A 24415-nucleotide genomic window follows, 5' to 3' on the forward strand; every position below is an offset into this window, starting at 1 on the left:
TCAGCAAAAAAAGCTGTGAAACATTTATGCAGGAGTCGTGTTATTCCTGAGCTCTGCAGTGTTGTCTTCAAAGCTTATTTTTCAGAGCTTTGTTTTTCCTTTTTTCTTCTTCTTCCAGATGTGCTTAATTTTTTTTTATTTCCCTCATTGTGTCTCTGAATAGGAATATATATATTTTATTATTATTATTGCTCTTATTATTGTTCTTATGATGATGATGATGAAGATGATGATGTCAGTTTCTCTGAAGCTGATACAATATTTCCTGACTTTCTTGGATTTTGTTTCAGTTATTGTGTTAATGCAGATTTCAGGTATAAAACTCTTCTTTCTTTTTTTTTTTTTTTTCCCTACTCTTTAAGTTACAGGTGTAACTCTCTTGCCAGAGAGTGTTTAGCATTTTAAAACATTAGCCTACCTGATGTTACTCCATGAACAAGTCTGGTACGTTTTTATGGGTTGAGTCCTTCTAGTCACGTTTAATCCAGTTAATTTTTAAGTGCTGACATTCAGTTTTCTCTCTCTTTGGACTCTATCATATTTCCTCTATTGTGTGGAGCAAAATGAGTGCAAGGGAAGAATGGGGACAGGATAATATAAAAGAGACAGGATTCCTCCAAACTACCTAGAGCCAATATCAGATCACATTTCTAACCAAACAGTAGCTGAAACTGCATCAGAAAAAGCTGTAATTTCTAACACCATGTGTTATCCAGGGATTAGGGCTTTAGTGTGAGCGTTCCCTCTGCTCCCATAAATATCTTCCTAGTTCTCTCTGAGAAGTTCCTGGGGGGTAGTGGGAAGGGCAGAGACTGAAAAGTACTTTTCTGGGCTACCTTACATTATCTGTAAATATTTCCTCTAAACCCCAGTTAATATCAGTAGGTTCCATTAAGTGGCATTCTATTTAGGTTAAGTGAGAAGACTTGTTTTTCTTGTACTGTATAAAAGCTTTTTATAAGAGGGATGCTGTACTTTCAGCGATGAGAATGAAGCCCAGCTGATCTGTTAAAATATAGGCTAAAGGGATGGTCTAAAGTGGCCTCAGTTCCAATGAAAAAGTTCTGTCAAGTATATGACAAACAGTAGGCCTGTATCTACTAATAAAGAAGTGTTGGATACTGTTGCTACCTGTAGCATCAGTATCTTCTTGCTTGAAAGCAGAAACACTTCCTGTTGGTTAATTTGGTTTGGGTCTAGGAAAATATCCATATGGTCCTTTTCTAAGTGTTTGTCGCTCCTCAGAAAAAAAACCAAAAAAACCAAAAAGCCAAACCAAAGCAACAACAACAAAAAACCCATTAAAAACCAAGAGGAAGTGACATATATCTGTATCTTCGCTCTGAAAGCATACCTCATAAGAGCTGAAAAATAAGATTAGCAATACAAGCAATTTTCTGAATAGCATAACTTCAAAGGAATAGTGAAAACATAATACACAATAAAAGAATAGTGGCTGCCTAGAAACTTGTGAAATTTCTATTAAATGATGAGACAGAAAACTACACACACAGAAGATACCCTTAGAAATAGTTATGAGTATATGGAAGGAAATGAAAGACGAAGCAAGGAAAGCATTTATAAGAGAAAATTTGTAGAAACCTCTGAGGAAAAAATATTAAGTCAACTTCATGTACTTTGTATTCATGACCACGTTGATGAATACAGCATGTGAAAAATTATGCCTTTGCAAATGGCTATGACCTTGATGAATAATTTGATTTCTAGAAAATGTTTGTTTTCTTTTCATTTAAAAATAAAGAATTAAAAAATCCCCTTCTGGGCAAAATGGACTTTTTAGAAATTTACCAAATAAAAGAATTTTTTCAAAGGGGTTTCTGTATCTTTTATCCACTCAACTTATTGCTCCCATGAAAAATGCAACCCCTCCAATTCATCTCCCCAGGCATTTCAAAATAAGATCTACCCTCCCTTCTTTCCCACATCTCACTTTTGCAAGAATTGAAAACTACTTTAAACTTCTCTTGTAATCACTTCAGTGGTGACAAAAGCCGATTGTTGACATTGCAAACTGAGCTGTTCAACAATCAATAGTAGTAGATTTTAGGTGCATATTTTCCTCACTCCTGCTGTTTGTCAAACTGTATGCTATTTGCTCAAAGTGGAAAGCTTTTCTAAAGGTTGTTGTTGTTGTTGTTGTTGTTGTTGTAAAAGAGGTAGATTTTGGACCTAGAAACAAATTACATACTCTAAAGCCTTCCTCTTGTTTTACTTTATTCAGAACACCACCATTTCCTTCTTTTCCCCAATTCCACCATTTCTGTGCAGTGTAAATAAAATAGGAACTATTCTCCTTTCTCTTATTCTATTCTTAGATCGCTAAGTAATTGTAGAGGTGTCAAATACTCACAACATACACTGAAAGTTAGAATATGCTCCAAATAATATGCTTCCTTGTGGACGTACAAAATTCCTCAGAGAGGATACCACGCTATCATTAGTTTTGTGAACTCTATAAATGCAACACATTGTGGCAAGTTTTTACCTCTGTACCTTCCGAAACTATAACACGTTCATCTTTTTAGGAGCAATCTTATTAACTACACAATGATACTTACTGGGAGCAGTGAACTGTTTTAGTAGTATTATTGGTTTATTATGTTAACATTTTAGGCCAAGTCCACTGAGTTTTATGATAAAATATGGTTGAAAGAAATTGTTTCGTTGGAAGGCTGTAGTGTTCTCAGGCTTGAAAGAAATGTAATAGGTTTTCTAAGCAGCCATGCAAATTTTAAAACAGAAAACTTAAAATACCACCAAATTTGATTATTATATTTGTTGGAGAAAAGCTTCTAAAGATTTACTTTCTTCTTTTTTCCATAAAATAAAGTAATAACAAGAAATGGGCGTGGAATTTATTTTTCTGATAGAAATATATTACACCATGAAAGCTAAATGCTATCTTAAATAATACTTGAGGGTAAAATCTGGCAGTGTATATGCATGTGTCAGTACCACTTCCCATACATGTTAGAATGGCTTTGAGAGAAAAATAATTGACCCAAAATGGTGGAATTCCATATTTATTGCATTTTACTTTCTCGTTGGTGATACTATTTTAAGTCATGCTGTGTTTTATTTTAAGCCCCATTTTTGTAAATTATAACTCTATTTCCTTCTTATCATATATCATCTTCACTTGCATAGCTCTTGGAAGCCACGTCAGTCCTTCAGCTACCAGCTGGAACTTAGTAAGTAAGTTTTATTTATATTGCACAAGATGGCATGGTACCAACCAGCTTTTTTTGAGATCTGAGAAATAAATAAAAGGTAAAAAGATAGTAAATTTTTCTTTCATCATGCTAGTGCTTCCACAAATAAGACTCAAAAAAGACAGAGGAACATTTAATAAAAAATTCAGATCTTTTTACTCAGTCACTTCTCACGGTTAAATTGTTCTGTAAGAAGGTATCTTGCCCTTGCATGTGCATGATCTTGGCCTGTAGTTCCATAGAAGGCTTTATATTTGTATACTGGACAGCTGGAAGAATTTGATCCTTCCAAGATAATTCTCTGCCCCCATCCCTGGAAGCATTCAAGTCCAGGTTGGGTGGGACATGGAGTAACTTGGTGTAGTGTGAGGTGTCCCTGCCCATACAGGAGGGGGTCGAACTAGATGATCTTTAAGGTCCCTTCCAACCCAAACCATTCTATGAGACTATGATTCTTTCAACATACAATCATTTGAGATACTTAGACCCATAGCCTTTGAGCAAACTTACTTGCCATAATTTCTAGCCACTCCCAATACCCAATACCAGTGAACTCTGAATTTTAATCAATTCTGAATATAGATGTGGATATGCACTACAGGTGTGCATATGCATTTGCCCATGTTTCTAGAAGTTGGATAATTTTATTTGATTATGCTATTAATTTTTAAGTGAATACCAAAACCCACAAAATAATATTTTTCTCATCCTTTTCCTGTTTGTGAATGTTTTCTTTTTTTAGTTCTTTTTGTACTAGTTCAGAGACTCTGAATGAGGCACAGTGCAGATAAAACATAGAAGAGTCCTTATAATTACACTGAAATCACCTTTCATAATAATAAAAATGGAAGGATCAACTGATATTGTAGTCAATATTCCTTATGCTTTTTGAGTGCTTAAGATGTTACAATTCCAGCTGTAATAGAATTCAGGAAACTTGCAAGCAGGATGCCAAAATAATTATTAATTTGAAAAAGAATTCACAAGTTATAGCCTTAGGCTCTTAAAATGTCTTCAAAAGCCAAAAATACCCCCCCAAAACCCAACCACAGAAACAACAACCAACAACAACAACAACAATAACCAAACAACAAAACTGTTGGTGCTTCTAAAACTTTTCATTCAGTGGCACTTAAGTACTCCTACAATTATGACATTTGAAATTACTAACTTGGGTGTATCCATGAAAGACCCTGGCCCCTTAAACACTTTGGTATGTGCTTAAATTTAATACCATGTGTAAATCCCAGTGAAATTATCATTATTTACAGTACTGAGGATTTTGTATTGGTGTGGTACCTTTTGCCCCTTGAAGAATAAAAGAAAAATATATTTTCTATCTCCAGAAAGCAAATAAGGTAACTACAGAATAACAGCAAGGACAAGAATATTGACCGTGCTTATAAAAAAGAAATAAAATCACTAAAAATATATAAAAAGTGAACCTCTAAGGGTAAAAGGAAAGACATAAAAGTACAGGCTATAAAGATAAAACTTACATGAAGGATATAAGTTAGAAACTAATATAGATAAAATCTGCAGAATTTAGGCATTCCATGGAGGATACGTCCAGGACAAGGCTCTAAGGTCAGATGACAAACAAGAAGGAGTTTTGGGAGAAAGTTCTCAGGTTTGGCCTTGATAAACTTGGGCTGAGAGTAGAACTGGCATAAAGAAAAGTCATGAAGATAAACTCAATGAGTTTACTTTATGAGTATAAACTCAATGAATATGGAGAAAAAATTCCAATAGTTGTATAGAAACACTGTTTAGCTTTCTGTGAGGATAGGCATTACTTGATATTGTGTTATATTAAAACATATGTGCAAACAACACATAAAAATAATATAAACCATAAGTTCCACATACTTATTGAGGCAATCTTTTAAATTTTTTTCTCATCTAGTTATATCAGAGTGCATTCAAGAACATACTTAAACTCGTGTCATTTTAAGGTAGGACTATGTTCCAAACATGTTGTTTGGAACAGTATTCTATTCGCTGTATGTGAAACTCAGAAACTAGGTAGACCTACATTCTTTCAAGCAAGACACTGAGTCTCCATTTGGTGGCAAAACCTCCACTCTGATAGCACTAATGCATTGTGCATATATATTTATTGCAAAATACAGGTCTGGTATAACTGAATAAATAAATAAATTGCCTTTATGGTGTTTTCTAGAAGTTGAAGTACTGGACTTAGAGTCTTCTGCCTTTTTGGAGGTTCTTACAGGGACAGCTAAGTAATTTATTCAAGTCTTTTACCAGCTTTTAGTTTTAGCTGATTCATCTGTGAAGTGGGTACAAGAAATGCTTGCTTTAGAGGACTGTGCAATCAGAAACAGCTATGCTGATTTATACCAGCTGAAGATATGAGCCTTTCCATTTATTAATGTTCTGAAAGTACTTTGAGATCACTGGATGAAAACACTGGAGGATTTTAGGCAAAGAGGAAATAGTTTATGTTACTAAGCCATTCCAACCTGCCATTTTAGAACAGCGTGGATTTTTTTCTCTCAGTTACATAAATTACTGTCCTGGGCTGGTATTCCTGCACGTTTCCTTTGTAAATGACCAACACAGCAAAAGAATTGTAGCTATTTGCATCAGCTTAACTCTCTTTGGAGACTTCTAGCTCTGTGATGGTATTTGTAGGGCAATTTCTGGGTTAGGTACTTCTGTACAATCTCTTCTGGGAGAACAAATGGTTGGGAGCATCCTAACCACGTGCTTTAAATGTACAAAAATAGGATGGAAGAATGAAAGGAACAGAGTCCCTTGGTAGAATCTCTTTAATGTTTTGCATCTGATGTTCACATTGGTGGGGAGGATCACATGTCTGATGTTTTCTCTAGGACTACACCCAAATAGAAGTCATCCCTTGGCTTCTCTGCAGACAGCAGCATATCCAAATGGAACATATTAATTCTTTGGGGAAATCTCCTTAGTGAGACAAAAATGAATCTTTTCAGCTTCCCAGACACATACACTGTTCCCAGGACCATCAGACTTACAGAAGGATCTGCACTACCTTGGACTGGAGGACACAGTTTCATTGTAACTGCAAGGTTTAGGACAGATAAATACCTCCTGTGATCCAGCTGCTCAAGCTTTCAAGCTTTGACACATATATTAATGAAAATGTGATGGAAAAGAAAGAAGCAGTCAGTCAGGCAAGACACCCCTGTCACTCTGCTGTCATCGTTAGGTGAATAGAGTATACCAAATATTTATGCTTCTATATGATTCAGGATCACAGAAAATAAATATCTCTTTTATGTGTTCTGTTTTCTTTGGAGAAGGGAGTAGAGGAGACTATGAGTCATAGTGGAAGAATAAAATTCTCTTCTCTTCTGAAAAAAGCTACTCATTTGAGAAGGATTCTAGCATTAACTTCCCTTCGCTGATAACCCCTGCAGCCCAACTGGCTTCAAGCAGAAAGCTGATGGCCTGCCAGCCTCCAGTCCCTAACTGTCTGGTGACTTATGGCCAGAAGCCAAATCATGTTTCTTGCTCCTGCTGCAAATCAGATAATAACTGTTCCTACCTGAGTGCAGGCTGCCTACACACCCTCGCAAAGGATTTCTGATGAACAGTTATGACCCTTCGCACCGTAACAAATCCTGCCAGCTGCAGCATGACTTCTGAGCATAGGGCTGGTCTGAGGAATTTGGGAAGGTTAACATGAATATCTGCTGGTGTATAAATAATGCTAGCTGTATGCTTCCTAAATAAAAAATAAACTAACAAAAAAAGCACATTTTCTGTTATCTGATTCAGAGGATTCTGTTCTTAGGGAATTGAGAAAGGAAGTGCTATGGTTATGGAGTTTCTGAGGAGGCTTTATCTTTCTTACATCTTTTGTGCCCTCCAGAGTGTAGATGAGATAATAAAGGAGCAAGATAATTGGGTCTGATAATTCTCTACTCCCAAGAGACAGTGAAGGGTTAGGAGCTGCCTGTCCAACCATCTTCACTCACTTGAGGTAAAAGAAGCTTGTTTACAAGGGAGAAGTGTGCTTCACATTGATTTTGGGCCAAAAAAAAAAAAAAAAGGATGGAATCTTGTGCTTTGTGCTTTCTTTAGAGTGGCCAATGTCAAAACATTTTTCTAAAGAAAGTTATTCAGGAGTAATGAAGGCACTAAAGCATGAGAGGTGGGAAATACCAGAAGGTTTTATTTATGTCCTGATGAGATGTATGTACATGATTCTCTATAGCGCTTTGTAAGATAGGAAAGTATCTGTCACTTTTGTAAAGGAATTTACATGTGTTTTTTGCCACAAAGGAGTTCCTGCCAAGGCAAGACAAAGGCTAGAGAGGTCCTATCTACACAAAGTCCAAATCAAAATGCTATGATGTTTTCCAGACATTCAGCCACTCTTCTCTGAGCAGACATCTCATAGTAGTCATCCAAAAGAGGAGCAACCTTAAATGCTTGCTGGTTATCGTAGAGGAAGACTGGATTAGAGATTTTGTAACTAGATGGCTATAGGGTCCTCTATGCAGTTGAGAGACTTGCAGCTGTCACCTTTTTGAAAGACCAAATAGTAGTCTTAGCTGCTGTAACAAGGACCACGGACACCCTGAGACATTTTAGAGAAGACTTAACCTTGCTGTCTTTGTAAACAGATAATATTTTCCATAACGTCTTTTTTAAAGAAAAGTCCATAGAGTTTCTGCTCAGTACTAAATCTAGAACAGTGTAAGATGGATGAGCTCAGACTTTTAGAGTCCCTCAATGTTATGGAGGATGAAAGAGAAATTAACAAAAACACAGGTCATGCAGGCACATAGGTTAGCTCTTCTGGTATGTAGTATGCAGAGTAGCAGCAGCAAGGTTCTGTCATAATTTGTGAAACAGTACTACAACAAAACTAGGATGCTATTCTTCTTTTGAAATTTACAGACACTGTAAATTTTTTAATGAAAAAATCCTCTCCATCAGAAAAGCCCTCTTAGATATTATTTTACTCATGTCAATTCCGGTAATACAGAAAGCAGTAACAGAACTGTGAATTCTAAGTCTCAGCTGTGGTTATTATCCTTACATGCTCCTCCTTAGGCTAAGCTTCCTATATATAATTTCTGTAAAGATTTACAAATATGTTACTATTTCCTGTTCAGTACTGCTAGAGATGGTGTTAATAACTATTTATGGTGTTTTGTGTTGCAAGACCTTGCTTTCAGTGTTTAATAATTTTACTAATATTATTCAGTGTGGCTGGCAGTTTTCATATCAGGCATATTTACTTGACAACAATTTGAAGAAACTGTGGCTAGACAATTTTTGCTGCTTCTGAGAATGAGATCAAGGGTCAAATGCATTGTTTTGCCCAATTTATAAAAAAATGTGCTGACATCTTTATGCTTTTGAGCAAGGTCTTGAAATGTGGTAGAAGTGTGGAAGATTTTCCCAATGTTCCAAATTACAAGCCTCTCAAAAATCTGCTTCTGTGCTAGCCTTATAAGACTTGTTGGTGGTCAGTAACTTGGGTTTCCAGAGCTGTCTGCACTGAACACACTCCATCCTCTGTATGTGCTGTAATCTGCAGTGCTGCCACTTTATTTGACATTAAGAAATAAAAACCAGAGCCTGGCTTGAATTTGAGGAAATGTGAATGGAGAGGAGGAGTGCAAAAGCTCAAGTCGCTGCAGATAGGGAGGGTTCTCCATAGAATCCCTCCTTCTTTTAGTGTATAAGATATGTGGTGCTATGGGGACAGATCAAGATTGCATATCAGCCACAGTCCTGATCACTAATCACGATCCGTGCCACGTGTGTTGCAGATGTGGGGAAGTTTGGGAATTGTGTGTTACTTCAGAAAAAGAACATATAATTTGAGTATCAGAAGGTATGTACATAAGAAAGATAAGATGGGTTTCGTAGGAAATCTTTACTCCTGATATTGTTCACTAACTTTGTGGAGATTAGCCTGCAAAAATGTTCAGTCACTGTAGTGTCTAATGTAATTATTCATATGCATAATTTGAGTGTTACATATTTATACATCATGAAACTATAGGAGAAAAAGACCTGGAAGAAAAGTAATCTGACCTCCCTGTTAAGGCCATATCAGCTTGAACCTGTAGCAAGCTTGATGGCTATTTGTTTTACCTATTATAAAAAAATCAAAGAGACGGAGACTCTTGATTGTACTTAAACATTTTATTTAAATTATTATCTGTCCTTAGTATTAAAAAGCTTTTTCCAGAGTCTGATCTACAGTTTTCCTGCTACAACTTCTTCGTGTCCCATTGACAGTGGAAATGCAGAACTGCTTATTTCTTTCCTCTTGCAACAACCACTTACATATTCATGGACTTTTATTGTGTTTACTGTCATGCTTTGTGAATCAAAGAATTAGAATTTTATCTTTTTATCCACGTAGGTCACATTTTTAAGATTTTTTCTTTCCTTTTGTTCTCTCAAATTGATCTAGGTCCTCTTGAAATGCAATGCTTGATACTGGAATCCATACTTCAGCAGAGGCCTACTAATGACATATGAAATAATGAATGTTTCTCAAATTATACCACTTTGTCTGCAGGCATTTGTGATGCAATTTCAATGAAATCACCATAAAAAATGCAGTTGCCTCTATTGTTTGCTTTTTTTTTTCCTATTGTAAAACAATATTCATTTAAATGCTGTATGTCCTGACAAAGATTTATTACTTAATCTGAATTCTCCTTTTCTCTGACTAACAAGTAAAAGGAACACTTTCCTTTGAGGAAATCAGAACAAAATAAAGTTTTTAAAACAGATCAAAAACCTAAGGAGTTGTTAAAATATTAATATGCTTCTTTTTCTCCCACAGAAACCCTTAATCTTTCAACAAAAACATGCTCTCTTTGGCCTGAGTTGATTAAGTAATAAATAAATACTGAGCTAAAATTGATCTTCACATTTTGACCAGTGTAGACCAAATGAGATTTCGTTGAGTTAATATATTTGGAATAGAACATTCATCTGTGTATTTGTCTTTTAGTGTTAGTTATATCCCCTTCAATTAGCGCAGTTGTTACAGGCTCAGCGTTTGTCGCAGTGGTGTAAAAGCCATCCTGACGCCTTCCCTGTGGAAGGTCAGCCTGAAAGAAGGCATCTGTGAGTGCAGAATGCAGCGATTTATCTTCTCCTTCAGCATATCTTTAGTGCTTTGAGTTTGGAGAAGAGCAATGACAAAGTGACAAAACATGCCCATGGAAATTTGTCGAGGAAGGAGTTAAAAAAGTGGAATCTTTGTGACTGTGAAGGGCTGAATTATCTTCCTAACACCAGCAGGGGTTGCTGTCACTAGTTTGTGGTTGTCACATTCCTGTTATGCTTGACCTTGGAAAGGCTTGACAACATAGTCTGGATTTGATTAAGGGAATTTCATGTTTTTTCCTTTGCTAGAGTCACCCCCCACCTCGACAAACATTTAAAAATGTTGAGAAGAAGAAGAAAAAAAAAGTTTGGAAAGCAAACATTTTCCCAAAAGAAATTTATAGTTCAAATTTACACCAAGTTCGCACTAACTGGAGCAGTCCGGGTTTCCACTCAGGCTTTGAATGCTCTCTGTAAACCATTAGTCACTTCCCTGGAAGAGGCAGCTTTTTATAGGCAGTAGGATAAAACAGGCACAGATGTGTGTGTAACATTAGAGGCTTTCACATGTACCTGCATTTATTTTTTTTCCTCAATCGCAGAAAAGAAAAAAAAGAGTGACTATAGAAAGAAAGTAATTGAAGCCTTGGACTTTGTTTGGTTTTGGACAGCTACCATGAAGATCGGTTTAATTAAAAGAAAATATCTTGTGGATTTTTAAGATAGTGGCAATTTATACCATGAAGAGAGAAGTTCTTTCATTTTTTAACAGCTTGGTTTTTTTCATTTGACAGGACTGTGATTATGCCAGCTGCCAATGAGTTTGATCCAGAGATTGTCCTGGTGTCAGCGGGATTCGATGCAGTGGAAGGCCACGACCCTCCTCTGGGCGGGTACAAAGTGACAGCTAAATGTAGGTATCATCATAAGGCACGTGTTTCTGAGTTGGTGTTTGTTCTAGTTAGGAACCTCATTTTAAGTCCAGCTTACGTCCGTATTTCTATTTTTGCCAGTTGGCACCCATGTCACTGAGGGCAGGGACTGTCCATCAGTTAATACTCAGAGATGACTGTGGAGCTGTGGTCTTGCCCAGCTCATGGACAGGGTGGAAATGAACATATTAGAGTTTCTGGCTCACTCCTTTCTGTTCCTCTTGGCATTTTTGTCTTGGCTTTCTAAACTGTTACTTTTCTGGCATTCAAATAACATTTCAGAGGTTTTGTGCTTTTCAATAGGCCCCATTTTCCAAGTGCTGGAGTAGGTTATTTGTCTTAAAATATATATTGGAGATTTTAGGCTTTGGAGGCCTAAATCCAATCTCATATTGCTCTTTTGTTATTGTAATCTTTTCAGCTCGATGGCATTAATCCTGAATTACATCAGTGTTCATGAAGGCCAAAATTTTCTAAAAGACTACTCTGTTGGGTCTCAATGTTTGGATGTCCATTTCAGTCCTCCAAAATGTGTGCTCATGGCAGAGATTTAATACTTTCTGAAAGACAGGTCAGTCTGAGTTGTATCATATGTAGCACTCCAAAGTCACTAGCTCTTACAGGATACTGTGGCCAAACTGATTCTGGGCCTAGAATGTGAATCAAAGCTGGGTAACATTGTAACACTCTGTACAGTAATGTGCACTGTAACATCCCTATATATAAATTCCTTTTCATGAGACAACACAAAATGTTTTCCTAATACAATGCTGTGAGTTAGTACCTTTAGTAATAGGTGCTTTTCTTCAGTGCATTTCAAGAAATAACTGTGATAACATTAAAATAGTTATTAAATATGGATCTGTGCTGCTAATGCAAATGCCTTGGGAAAAGACTGGAGAAGTCAATGAAACCTAATGGCATTTAACACACTGCACGAGTGGACTCCAGCTCAGAGGATTCTGTCCTTCTGACCTCTGGCTTTTGTTACAGGTCAGTAGAACAAAGTTTTTTACCACAGAAGAGACATGTATTTTTTGTTTTCGTTTTAACTGCACGCTGTACAGGCTCTCCTGAATACCAAGGACAAAAAGGGTAGATGGATGGCTGGAGTGCCTGTCCATAATGGTGTGTTGTGGAAAGTGAGAATGCAGAGACCAGTGCAAGGGCCTATGCAGAGACACACCGGTGCTAGTGCACAAGTGGCTTGGCTTCTTACTTTTGGCTGCAAGTAAGAAGTGCCAAGTTTTAGCACAGCTTTTCAGGTTAATGCAGTGGTTGCGCTAGAGAGGAAGGAAACATAGCAGTCTGTATGCATGTTTGAGGATCATTTATCTCTGTATTATGACTTTTAGTAAAACATTGTGAATGAAAAAGCCCTTTGTAAGAGGTTTATTCTATTTTTTTTCTGTAAGTACGGTTCTTGGTCTGAGGCACTATTCTGTGGGCTTATGTGGTAGGGAGATAAGTTTCTAACTAGTAAAAAAGAGATACTTTGTTGAGAAGTATTGTATAATTATCTGTATTTAGTAGCTGAAAGTGCATGCTCCATGTCCCTTAAGCATGAATATGCTCCAATAGGATGCTTTGGCCTACATGATGTTTTGGAGTAGCAGCTTCAACAACTTAACAAGAAATTGCAGTAAGATTCATATTTTCCTCTCAGGTGAGGCTAAATTTCACACTGACAGCAAGGAAAAACTGTTTGATATTGGAATAGCTGTTAATTTTCATTAATGAGTTAACTCCCTATAACTTTTTTTTAGAAACTACAATCTTGGTACATTTTTAAATATAAGATGCTGCACATCAGCATGTTGCACATGTGTCTGTAAGCAAAAAAAGAAAGGTGATTTACAGTACATGGCTCGTGTTTAAATTAAGGGAAAAGCCAAGATAGACCCAGATAGTGATCATGCACTTGAGGGATGAATAAAGCCTTTTGTACAAAGCCAAAGGAATTTATTATTTCCCCAAAACAAAATTCTCCACATTCCACCATACCATTTTAGAACATAGCACACTATCTGCGGTATGTAGAAAAATGAACAGTCTATTAAAAACAATAAAGTCCAATGAGAAAGCTCTATATGGAAGAGTAAAATTATATATTAATGCCAATTTTAAATATAATGGGTATGTAATAATTATAAATTATGCCGAAAACAAGTAAATGCAAAGTACAGTTTAAGCTGTAAATATTATTTATATATATACACTTAATGAATGGAATTTTCTTATTTCTGTGATGGAACACAAACTTTACACATATAAAATTAGGAGAGATTGACATTAAAGGAGAGAAAATGGCTCCTTAGCTACTAACCTTGTTGTTAAAGACATTAGATTCTTGATAAGAATGATTTATGTCTTTTGTCCAGAGTAGAGTCAAAGAGAAAAAAATTAACATTAGTCAATCAGAATTCCCAAGCCATAAAGTATAAACCATAAGATGAAGATAACAGATTGGACTAAGTACAACGTTGGAGTAACCATACAGCAGGCAATTGCATACAGAAAAAAGTTGGTCTACTAAATCTACACAGTTTGAGAGGTGTAAATTATAACCTGCTTTAACCCAGTCTTTTAATTTTTTTACTGTATCGACATACAATCTGATTTACCAAGGAGTTGCCATTTCTGGCAAACAAAGTTATCAGCAAGAAAATAGTCACATATATTTTTGCAGCTGATTTTAAATGCATGGGTCTAATATGCATGTCAAGATGTCTCACAATGAGGTGTCTCAGATCCTCTAGAAGGGCGTAGATTGGAAGAAAGCCAGAAGAGATCAGTGATTATGGCAGATCTAGGAGATACCTCACTTATCTAATTTATCCTCAGTCCCATTAAGTAACAAAATCACTAACAGGTTTTTTTCCATTGAAGAAAAGAGGTAGTATTTAATAAGGATAAGAAGGGAAGTTTGAATCTTTCCATTCTTACTGCACTTTTTCAAATCACTTTCCATAGGTAAATCTCTTTCTCCAGCTGCCTTTGCTATTCATCCTTGCCTGTTGATTTTTTGAGGAGAAAGGTTTCACTAAACAAATGAATAATTAACTTTTACTTGGCCCTCAAACAGTTTTTGTTCAGTGCAGTATAGAATTGAGAATGAGCACTAAAACTTTTTTTTAACTCCAACTTTGAGGATTTCTCAGGCACATTTTCTTTTTCTTGGCTCTTTTTATCCCTTGTTCCAATCCTGTCTCTCAATGAGGTGCTATTATTTCAAAAGGTGCTTGTATGTACCTGAGTACACATATACATCTTGAAACACATGCTCAACCCATGTGCATAAACTTTGTGATAGATTTTATATTCTGTTAAGGAAAAGATTTGGCTTCAAAGACTTGAGGCAGCTGGTGGTGTATGGCAGGACTTTCTGCTGTCAGGAAGATCTCAGGCCTTTGGTACTAGCTATATTCCTAAGGTCTTAGTAAGAAAAGGCAAGCTTCATTGACAACACTGTGTATAAGACCACCTATCATAATTGGAAACAGTAGGTATACTTTTGAATGTACAATCACTTTGTCCTGAAGATCTTCCCAGAAAAAAGGGCTTGTATCTGAAAAGGAGTTCCTTTTTCCACATTTTTTAATTTTTTTTTTTTCCTGATAAATGTATTACCACCACTCACAAACTCTTCCTTGCCATATGCTATGATAACTGCATCAAGATTAACATCGAAAAAGAAAGAAAAGAAGGCAAGGGACACAGCACATTAAATGTTTTTGTTGGTCCTCTTGGCCCACGGTCTTGCATCAGTTATAGGTGACAACTACTGCTAAGGAGCTTCACTGACTTCTGGTAGGGTCTGGCTCAGATTGTCAGGGATATCCGTGCAACTTATCTCAGATTTTACTTTCTCTGGTCCCTCTCTTATGATTCAAGCTTAACTTCATGAGCCAAAATAGCAGAATTTCTTTTGTATTGTCAGCTCTATCTTTAGTATTAGCATACCTCTGTCCATGTTGCTTGGTTAAACTGGTTCCCCAAGGGGGATGTAGCAGTGGGAGCTCTCTCATGCACAACTCTCATATTCAGAGTAACTATTGATGTAATTGGGATCTTTTTGTTTAGATCACGAACTAAAAAGGTGCTGTAATTTTACTGTAGAATGCAAGTAGATAAGAGGAAAACATCTCAGTTCTTGACTAGCCTAATAATTCACTTTTGTTACTGGAAATGTATTATTTTTTCAATAAAGTAAAAGATTGGGACAAAATATTATATATTATAAAACCACAGTTGTATCAAATCCACTTTTTGTACTAGAGTAGCAAAAATTGTAATGACATTAAAGTGTAAGAAAAATAGTGCAGGAAGGAATAAAGGAGATGAAGGAGTTCTATATTTAGAATAATAAGGTGATGCCTATAGAGTATGAACCTACTCTTCCCTCTTATCCTGGTGTTGCTAACGTGGAACTACTGAAGATAGAGCTGATACATTCTGTGCTGTATTTTGTAGTTAATTTTGACAACCTCTGCTGAAAGCTATTATCACAATTTTGTACAGTGAACAGGTCTGAAAAAGAGCTGCCAGATCTGCTCATAAATTTGCAAGTTATTAGATCTTGTAAGAGCACTGTTTTTAAATTTAGCTCTGCTGACTGAAGCTCTCCCTGTAACATTATCCTGAGGTGAAGTACTTTCTCTTTGTTTTATGGAGCAGCCTTTAGAATAATGCTTGCATTAAAGTCACTGAGATCACTTTACTGTTCAAGTAAATATTGTGCATAATTGCTCATTAAATGATGGCCATTCCATAAAAAGAATAAAGTAAATATAGAAGTGTCAAACAAGAATGAAGATTTTTTTTCAGAGTACTTATCTTCCTGAAACACTTTTATTAAAGGCTATGATGATTTACTGAAGATTTCCTGTTGTTTTACTCTCATGCCAAAGATGCTATTTGACACCAGAGTGCAAAATAAGATCAACAGTTAGCAGTAGGAAAAGATACCACTGCAAGCACTTAAAGAGTAAATTACATTTTGTCAGTTTGGATACTTGTCTGCTGTTATGCCAAGTTCATGATGCAAGGTTGATCCAGTGTCTAGAATATAACTGACTCTAAGTAAGCTTTTAAAGTTTTTATTTGAGAAAATTGCAGTGACCCCCTTAACTTCTCAAAAGCTACATTATGCTGTGATACACTCCATTCAAGTGGGACCAATGAAAAAAGTGCTAAAGCTATGAACAATTTCCCTCCTCACAAGCCCTCTGCAGGCAGAGGGCTTGGAGGGCTGCACTGTAATAGTGCACACTCTGTCTGATTAATCACAGCAGAGGAAACAATTAACGCTCTAAGCAGTTTATTTCCAAAGGTTATGTCAGCCTGAGTGGTAGAAATTAATCTGTGAAAAGTGCAGCTGTCTTACATGTAGCCTACAGGTCTTCCATCAAGGAATCACTTCTCATGGCTGGAACTGGTACTTCTCGGAATACAAGTAAGAGCAACCAGGTTGAACTTGGATGCCTGTCCTATTGGTTCCTGCTTTGCCCTTCAAATTTCAGTTCCAACTTCCCACAGAGAGTAAAGGTTAGAAAAAGACCAAAGGAAAAAGCTAGATCTGCATATCAATTAATTCAAATGTAGGACTGATCTGGGTGTAAGCCTGGTAGTTCAGACATGTTTCAGAGGAAAGGTTTCTTGTGTGCCAGCCCTTACTATTTCTAAAATATTCTATGTGACTATTCTGAGAATTTAGATTACTGCAAATGATATATATGCTTGCTGTTTGTTTTCCTGCAAGCACTTAATTTCTATAGGAGCCCCCAGGTAATAATGTAAGTATCAACAGGACCTTGAACTGACTGTGAGTTGTTAAAGGAAAATGATTGTAATGTCTCTGGGGACGGACTACACTGTCTTATGATTGTCTGATGGACTTCCCTGTCACCTGACTCCGAAAAAGAGTCCTTGACTGGGACTACTGGGGCTAAAGTAATACATAGATGTTAAAGGAAGGCAGGCAAAAAAAGTCCATGCAAATTGACAGCTGACTAAACAGAATATTAGTTTTGACTTGGTAGATGTTTAAACACAATTCAAGTCTGTAAAAATAGCATTGCAGGTCTAATTTCTTCACTTCACAAGCAAGAATGTATTTTTGACTTAATTATCAGCACAAGAAGCTATGATCTTGGAAAGTCTGGCACTAACTGCTTCAGAGCACAGTTCCAGTTGGCAGCATGAGCTGCTCCAACAGCTCATTGAGTTAGAAAAGAGCAGTGGGAAGGCCCTTCCCCTTCTGCATTGTCTGTTATTTACCTTGTACTGGCTCTGGTTCTTGTTAGATCTCTCTGTAAACACATGCAGGATTAAGTCATCAAGCCATCAGAAAACTTAATCAACCAAAAAAGTGGAGAGATTCCTGTTAGGCTGTGAAACTGAATCAGATTATGGAGGCACCAATATGTGACACAGCTAGTGGAAAGGGGGCAGGGGCAGTAGAGAAAGGGAGAGATAGAGTAGGATACCTTTTGGTAGCAGAAAACTGCTAAATTAATTCAGTTGTCACAGGTGCCTTCTTGTCTGAATTTTCTGGGTTCAGAGATTTTTTTTTGGTTAACATAATTGGGTTATCTTTGCAGTACTAGAGGTGTTAAGATGTTTATGCAGCAGGATAGATCTTGAGCTTTTGACTCAGAGCCTTGGAGCTGGGGTGGAACAGTGATCTTTTTTATATGGTTTTTCACAAGGAAGTCTCCTGATTCATATAAAACATTTTCCTTTTGTTCTTTTCGTCTCTTGGAAACTACAGGATACCCAGTGAGTGGCAGCAAGAAAACTTATCATCAAGACTTTGCTACAATTGGTCACTCTGGAAAGCAAACTTTGGCTTTTCTCTAGGGTGATTTCTGGAATGCCATTTGAATGGCTGCTTGGTACAATAAAAAAGACATCAAAATAGATGACAAGTTCACTGGTGACCTCTCCTCAGACATTAGTATTTTCATAGGAGTTACTGAAAGAAAGCAAGCATTTTGATTTCTTTTTCTTCCTAGTCCAAAACAGTGGTTTCTGTAGCATCTCCTAAGGCTTGGGCTTGGCCATTGGATTGCCCAGACTCTCAAGGCAGATTATGCTGCATTTACTCCTGCATTTGTTCTACAAATATCAACAAATTATTTGCTGTGATCTGGTAAATTATTGACATTTACACCACATTTACAGTTATAAATATGAAATCTAGAAAATTCCAGAAATCCTGTTCTATGAGAAAGAGTAGTCTATTGGCTACTGTGGAAACAGAATAGAAATTGGAATTCACTGGGTAAAATTAGCATTGTCTCTAGGACGTAGCTAATATGAATGGACAATTCTAATGTTGGGATGAGGAGTCTGCCTTCCCGTGCTGTCAAGTAAGCATGTGTCTATGGCTCAGACTATGGATTTGACCCAAGAGAAACAGATTGGTGAACAATTCAGTTTATTTACTGAGGCCAGGAAAATCCTCATCTTCAGACTTTGGGGCACACATGTCTAACTGAACACATATTTTAAACACATTTGAAAGATTCCGAAATCTTAGCACTGATTTCGTTATTGTCCAGTGTTTTCGGTGACTGCCTGGTTAACTGGTGTGCCTTTCAGAAAGGGTCTGCCTCAGCAGGAAGTGAGAGCAATTAGAAATATTAATAAATAAGCACTGCTTTGACCTGCTCTTTCACTTAGCATTTTTTTCTGTAAATCAGCCAGGAGAGATTTCCATTTTCCACTCCTGCTCCTGCCCCACAAACAGAAGATGTGTCTGCTGGCTAGTTAACTCGCTCACACAAGTGAAAAACCACCTGTATATGATGTGCTGATCCATCTGCAGAATGCATCAGGTGCCAGTTCCTTGATTTAGGGCAGTTGCTGGGGACAGGGCACAGGATAGATTACAATGGAAAGAAAAAAGAAGATCTACAGAACCATCAAGAGTAATTTTCCCTTTTTGGTCATCTTCCCTTATTTCTTCACCTACCTCTTGTTATTTTTTCTTTCATACTACAGCAGTGACATTGGCTAATGACAATAATTGATGTGAGGGGTGCAAAAAAGGTAAAACTGGTGACATCTTTTTTTAGTTTTTAAACTTAATGAAATCTTTCTCCTAATTGAAACAAAAAGACAGTATTAAACTTGTCAGATTACAATTTAAATACAGCAAATTAAATATAAGGTTTTAGAGCCATTTTGAACGTAATGGAGCTTGACACAGTGTTCAGCAACTTGCATGTGCCTTTCACAGGATTGGGTCCTGAGAGAAGATTTTTGAAAGACATCTCCAAATGTGGATTTCTCCCTAACAAAGTGTCTGATCTTTTATAGCATCGTTGCATTGGGAATTAAGCTTGTCTTTGGGAATTTGTGAAGCCTTTAGTAGAAGAACATGATTTATGTCTTAGAACTTAACTATTCTCTGTAATAAATAGAAATGTGCCACAAGTATTTACTTGGTTGTGCCATGGGAAAATTTTTAACATATTGTTTGCAGCTTCAGAATGCTATAAAAGAAGACATGTAATGTGCAAACCGGACTATCCTTTGTGATTTCTAACCAATATATTTGATTAATATCTTTCAAAAGAGACACCAGCCAAAATGTTTACATCTCATTAGGCAGAGAAGAAGGGAGAACACACCATTTTGATTAGGAGCTTGGATGGTTCGTTTCTTGGGGCTTCACTTCCCTACTAAAGGCAGACTTGTAACTTTAAGATGTTATCTCTTGCCTGGGCAAATAAACAGCCAGTTATGCTTTTTATGGTGGGTAGTTCTCAAACCAACAGGGGATTAGAAGATATTAGCTGGGGTTTGTGGTTCCCTGCTGAACTATCATGGGGTCCATGGGTTCCTGTCCTGAATATTTCACAGAGCAAACACCTCTTATCTGGGGTGATATTCTCACACTGGCCTCTTGGCCATGGACTTCAAAAGCTGATCACAGGGAGGGCTAGAGAGGCAATAACCCTTAATATAACAGTCTCTCCTGATAGGAACAGACAGGGTAAAGGTAAGGCGTCTCTGAAGTTTGCTCTTGTGTGTTTAGCCCCATGGGGTGATAAGGGGCCATCTGTTTTTTTGGTCTGCAAACTCATCTTTTTCACACTATCCCAGTATCAAGTACACTTCAGGTTTGACTGGTATCAGCACCAGCATTTCTTCACTGATCTGAAGAGATTTTCTTGGTATTTTTAGCTTTGATCCCAGGCAGTTGTCTTAGTTGCAGTTGCATTAGTTTTTTTTTACTCCAGCAAACACATATGAAATAAGATTTTTAAACTTAAGTACAAGGTGCTATTGGCTAAAAGGAAAAAAATAAATAAATAGGACTTTTAACAGGCATGTTATTTATTTGTGGGTAATGGGAAATGAGTGCTTACCTATGTGATTTAATTAAAAACATCAATTCGTGGCAGTGGTTTAAAAAAAATCACATTTTTATGCAGCACCACACAGAATGTTTGCACCTTAGTTAATTGTTCAAATACAGTATCAGTAATACCAATTCTAGAAGCTAAAAGCCACTGCTTCAGACCTCAAAAATATTGTAAGAGTTATTATTTTGTTGTGGAGGTCCCTGGACACACTTCCTTCATATTTTAAGTTTTTCCTGCAGCCATTTATTTATCCACTATAGAGTGAGATTCCATTGCAATCTGCTGATTATAATACCTTTAATGCAAACACTTCATGCCATGAAATTGGCAATAAAATGGTGCAAGTGGCTAACATTGGCATATTAGCAAAACAAAACCAAAAAACACCCTGTTTTTTTAAAGCGTTTTAATTACCTTTGTTTGTTGTTTTGGGGGGATGGTATTGGTGGGTTTTTCTTGTAAGAAAATTGTTCTTGCTTATACCAACTAATTGCCATAGAATTGCTGGAAATGCAGGAATGTAAGTCCTAATTCCACAAGCTTTTACTCACTTTGACAAGTCCTGTTGATTGAGACCACTCCACCACCCTGACTAAGATTAACTGAAATAAGTAATGTTTACATGGACAGACCTTGCTTTGTAAGTATTAATATGGTACAAAAACACATGCTAAAAAACATTCAAAAGCATATTCACATGAGAAAGCTGTCATTTATATGCTTCCTGAAGTTTTATAGAATTAAATAGGAAAGAAAGAAATGGAGTAGGTCTGCTATAAAGTAAATCTTTTTGAAATGCATTTAGTAGTAGTTTGTTTACTTCAGATTCCTTCTTTTCTCCCCATCATTGATTATAATTCATATACACTAAGGTGGACCAAGGGACAGGTCTTGGAAGATCTTTTTTGGAAGAATAAATTAAAAAGAAATATGTATTAAAAAAAAATAATATTGCTGGTTAATCAGAATCTAGTTACTTCCTGGTCTGTGCTTAAGATAGGAAGTGTTAGCATGAAATAAATATTTGTTTCCTTCTATCCATGGTCTTACCCCTTTTTCTTCATCCTTATCTCTAAAAAAGACTATTTCTCTAGCTAGGTAGTTACCAAAACCTTTTTGGTATTTAGCATTGCATACATTTAATGCAATTTGGTTGTGAGGGCTAGTTTCTAAATCTGTTTTTCTAACTTAAATGGATTAGCAATCTCTAAAAGCAAAACAAAACAAAGCTATTCCATTTAATAGTGGAATGTATCTTTCAATAAAAAGTCTGGGTTTTAAATGTGCTAGCTTTAAAATTATCTTCCTAATGTGGTTATTTAACATGGGATATTAATTCAGTGATGATTGTGTTGCATGGAAAGATGGTCACTCCCATCTATTACCACATAATTTATGTTTTCATTTATGATTGCCATTCATGCATATTGTGTATGTTCTCCATCTTTTTCTTCTTATTAAGCGATGTTCACAGTTTGCAAAGAATAACTTTTTGCATAGTATTTTTATGCTGCTAAAAGAAATGATCAATTTAAAAATTGATAGTTTCACACATATATTTTGAAAATATTAATATAAATTTCTTTTTAAAATTAAAGAGAAAAGGCATTATTATTTCTGTTAAAATGTACAATTTCTACAAAAACAATGGACAAAAGAAACAATAATAAATAATTTATTTATTTTTTTATTAGAAAAAAGGTATTGACTAGTGACAAATTAAATCCAGTTGCTATCATTTGTCTTTATTTCTATTAAAAATTCGAGTATCTGCAGTCTCAGATATGACTATTGCAAAGAAATTCCTTATTTTCAGCTGAAAGTTATAGTTCCTTCCAAGTGCAGGAAGTATCTTTTATGGTTCCTACATTGGAGGAACAGCTTTCCAGTAAAATCATGTTTGAATATGACTGCTCCATGTACTAACAGATTTACCAGAAATTTCAAGAAATTTTGCATAAGCAGCTTTTAAATAGCTGCATATTTATGTCCAGTGTTTCAAAATGTCTTAGTACACCAATAAAAGTGGTAAAGTGCAACCTGGTATTGTTGAAACTTCAGAACCCACCATAAGCAGGTTAAAAGAAATTTTTCATATACCCAAACATTTGAGTAAGCAAACCTCTTAAATCTTCATCAAGTCCTGGGAAAAACAGTAGGGAATATCTATTGATCAAGTGTTAAGATGTTATTTCAAAACTTGTAATTTAATTAACGATTATGTTACATCAAAGGAGTTATCAAAAAATTGCAATGTTTATATGACCTTGTGGACAAAACTTTATTTTTCTAGTGGTGCCAACTGCATCAACTGTAGCTTTGTAGTATATACACGAAGACAGTGCATATGTTCTGAACCATGTAATTTTTTTCTTTTGACCCTTTTTGGGTATGTACATTCCCACACACAGTGTGCACCTCTGGGAATTTCCCAGCATGCCTTTTGAGGAAAAACATTAAGGTCACAAAAGTTGAACAGAATTACTAAGCTAAGATCTTTGAGGGATATGGGAAAAATTAGTAGATCTAAAATCTTTGGATCCACCAGTTTCAGTCCTTCCACTTCGTTAAGAATCACTGGAGTTTTTTTCCAAATCACATTACAAATTTGAAAATTATCTAAACTGGCACAGTTTTTTAGTATCTTATAGATTACTGGTAGGAAATAAAGATGATTACTTTTAAAAACACTTAAGTGGGTCTGTGCTATTTAATAGCTTGTATGAAACAAAACACCAAACAGGATGATTTTGTCTGCTTTGAACTTGAGGCATCACATGGAGATGAAGCTACTGAATTCTCTGATTAATTATGAGGTCCTGGACTCCCAGTGGCACCTAATGAAGAGAAGTTTTTAAGTGGTGCTTTCCAAAAAATTGGGAAATGGAATCTGCCAGATCTAATCTAGTACTTTATCACACCTATAGTAAAGTTGGGAACTGGAGAGATAAAGAGAGGAAAGGAGAGGAGAGGAGAGGAGAGGGGAAAGGGAGGGTGAGGAGAGGGGAGGGGAGAAGAAAGAAGACATCTTAGAACACAAAAAAAGAAGAGAGTCTTCCATTCAGACCAAATAAGAGTTTCCTTATTGCAATCTGCACTTCATGGTTAAAAAAAAAAAAAAAAAAAAAAAAAAGGAAAAGTAAGAAAATTACTTCTATTTTATTTTTTAATTTTTTTGCATGAAATTGTCAGAAACACTTACAGATGATCGGTCTGATTTTTTGTTATGTTTAATTACATCCCAAGAAAATTTTATAACTGATTTTAATGGAACTGCTCATCCTATAACAAAGATACCTGTAACATAAGCACTTTACTCATGCACCTCTATCACCGTGTACACTGACCATCAGAACTTGTCAGACCTAAACCTGGTAATTTTCAGAGAGAAAGTGGAAAAAGTCTTCTGTTCCAAGGTAGGACATATACTTCTAGCAGAAACCAAGTTATTTGACTGAGTAATTAGTCAGCACTGTTCTGGATGTATTTCATCTGAAAGAAAAGAGCAGTCTTTTGGCTTTGACTGCCTACCGACAATTAGAGTATCATAAACCAAATGTTAAAAATGATGTCCTAAATAACCTGCTTTTTTCTTCAAAATCTGCCCATCCTTCTAGTCATCATGACCCAGCTACCTAATTTAGTGCCTTGCATAGTACCATCCTAGCCAAGCACCTGGGTGGTTTTAGTATTTTATTAAAACTTTAGTGGAAGACAGTGTATTCAGGAAATATATTGGTTTCCTCTGATTGTTTCCTTAGCTTTTAAGAGAACTAGTGCACAA

The 24415-nt window shown here is 36.2% G+C and overlaps 1 protein-coding gene across 1 annotated transcript in view; it reads left to right on the forward strand.

Annotated features, from left to right (window-relative positions):
* The window catches only part of HDAC9 (histone deacetylase 9), a 286192-nt gene that overhangs the window by 213929 nt on the left and 47848 nt on the right, over positions 1-24415 (forward strand). Inside the window, exon 21 of the mRNA XM_051609619.1 lies at positions 11117-11235. Coding sequence (XP_051465579.1) covers positions 11117-11235 — 119 coding nt within the window. The remainder of the gene's footprint in view (positions 1-11116; positions 11236-24415) is intronic.

This window comes from Apus apus, chromosome 2, assembly GCF_020740795.1.
Source record: "Apus apus isolate bApuApu2 chromosome 2, bApuApu2.pri.cur, whole genome shotgun sequence".
In the NCBI taxonomy this organism is placed as follows: domain Eukaryota; kingdom Metazoa; phylum Chordata; class Aves; order Apodiformes; family Apodidae; genus Apus; species Apus apus.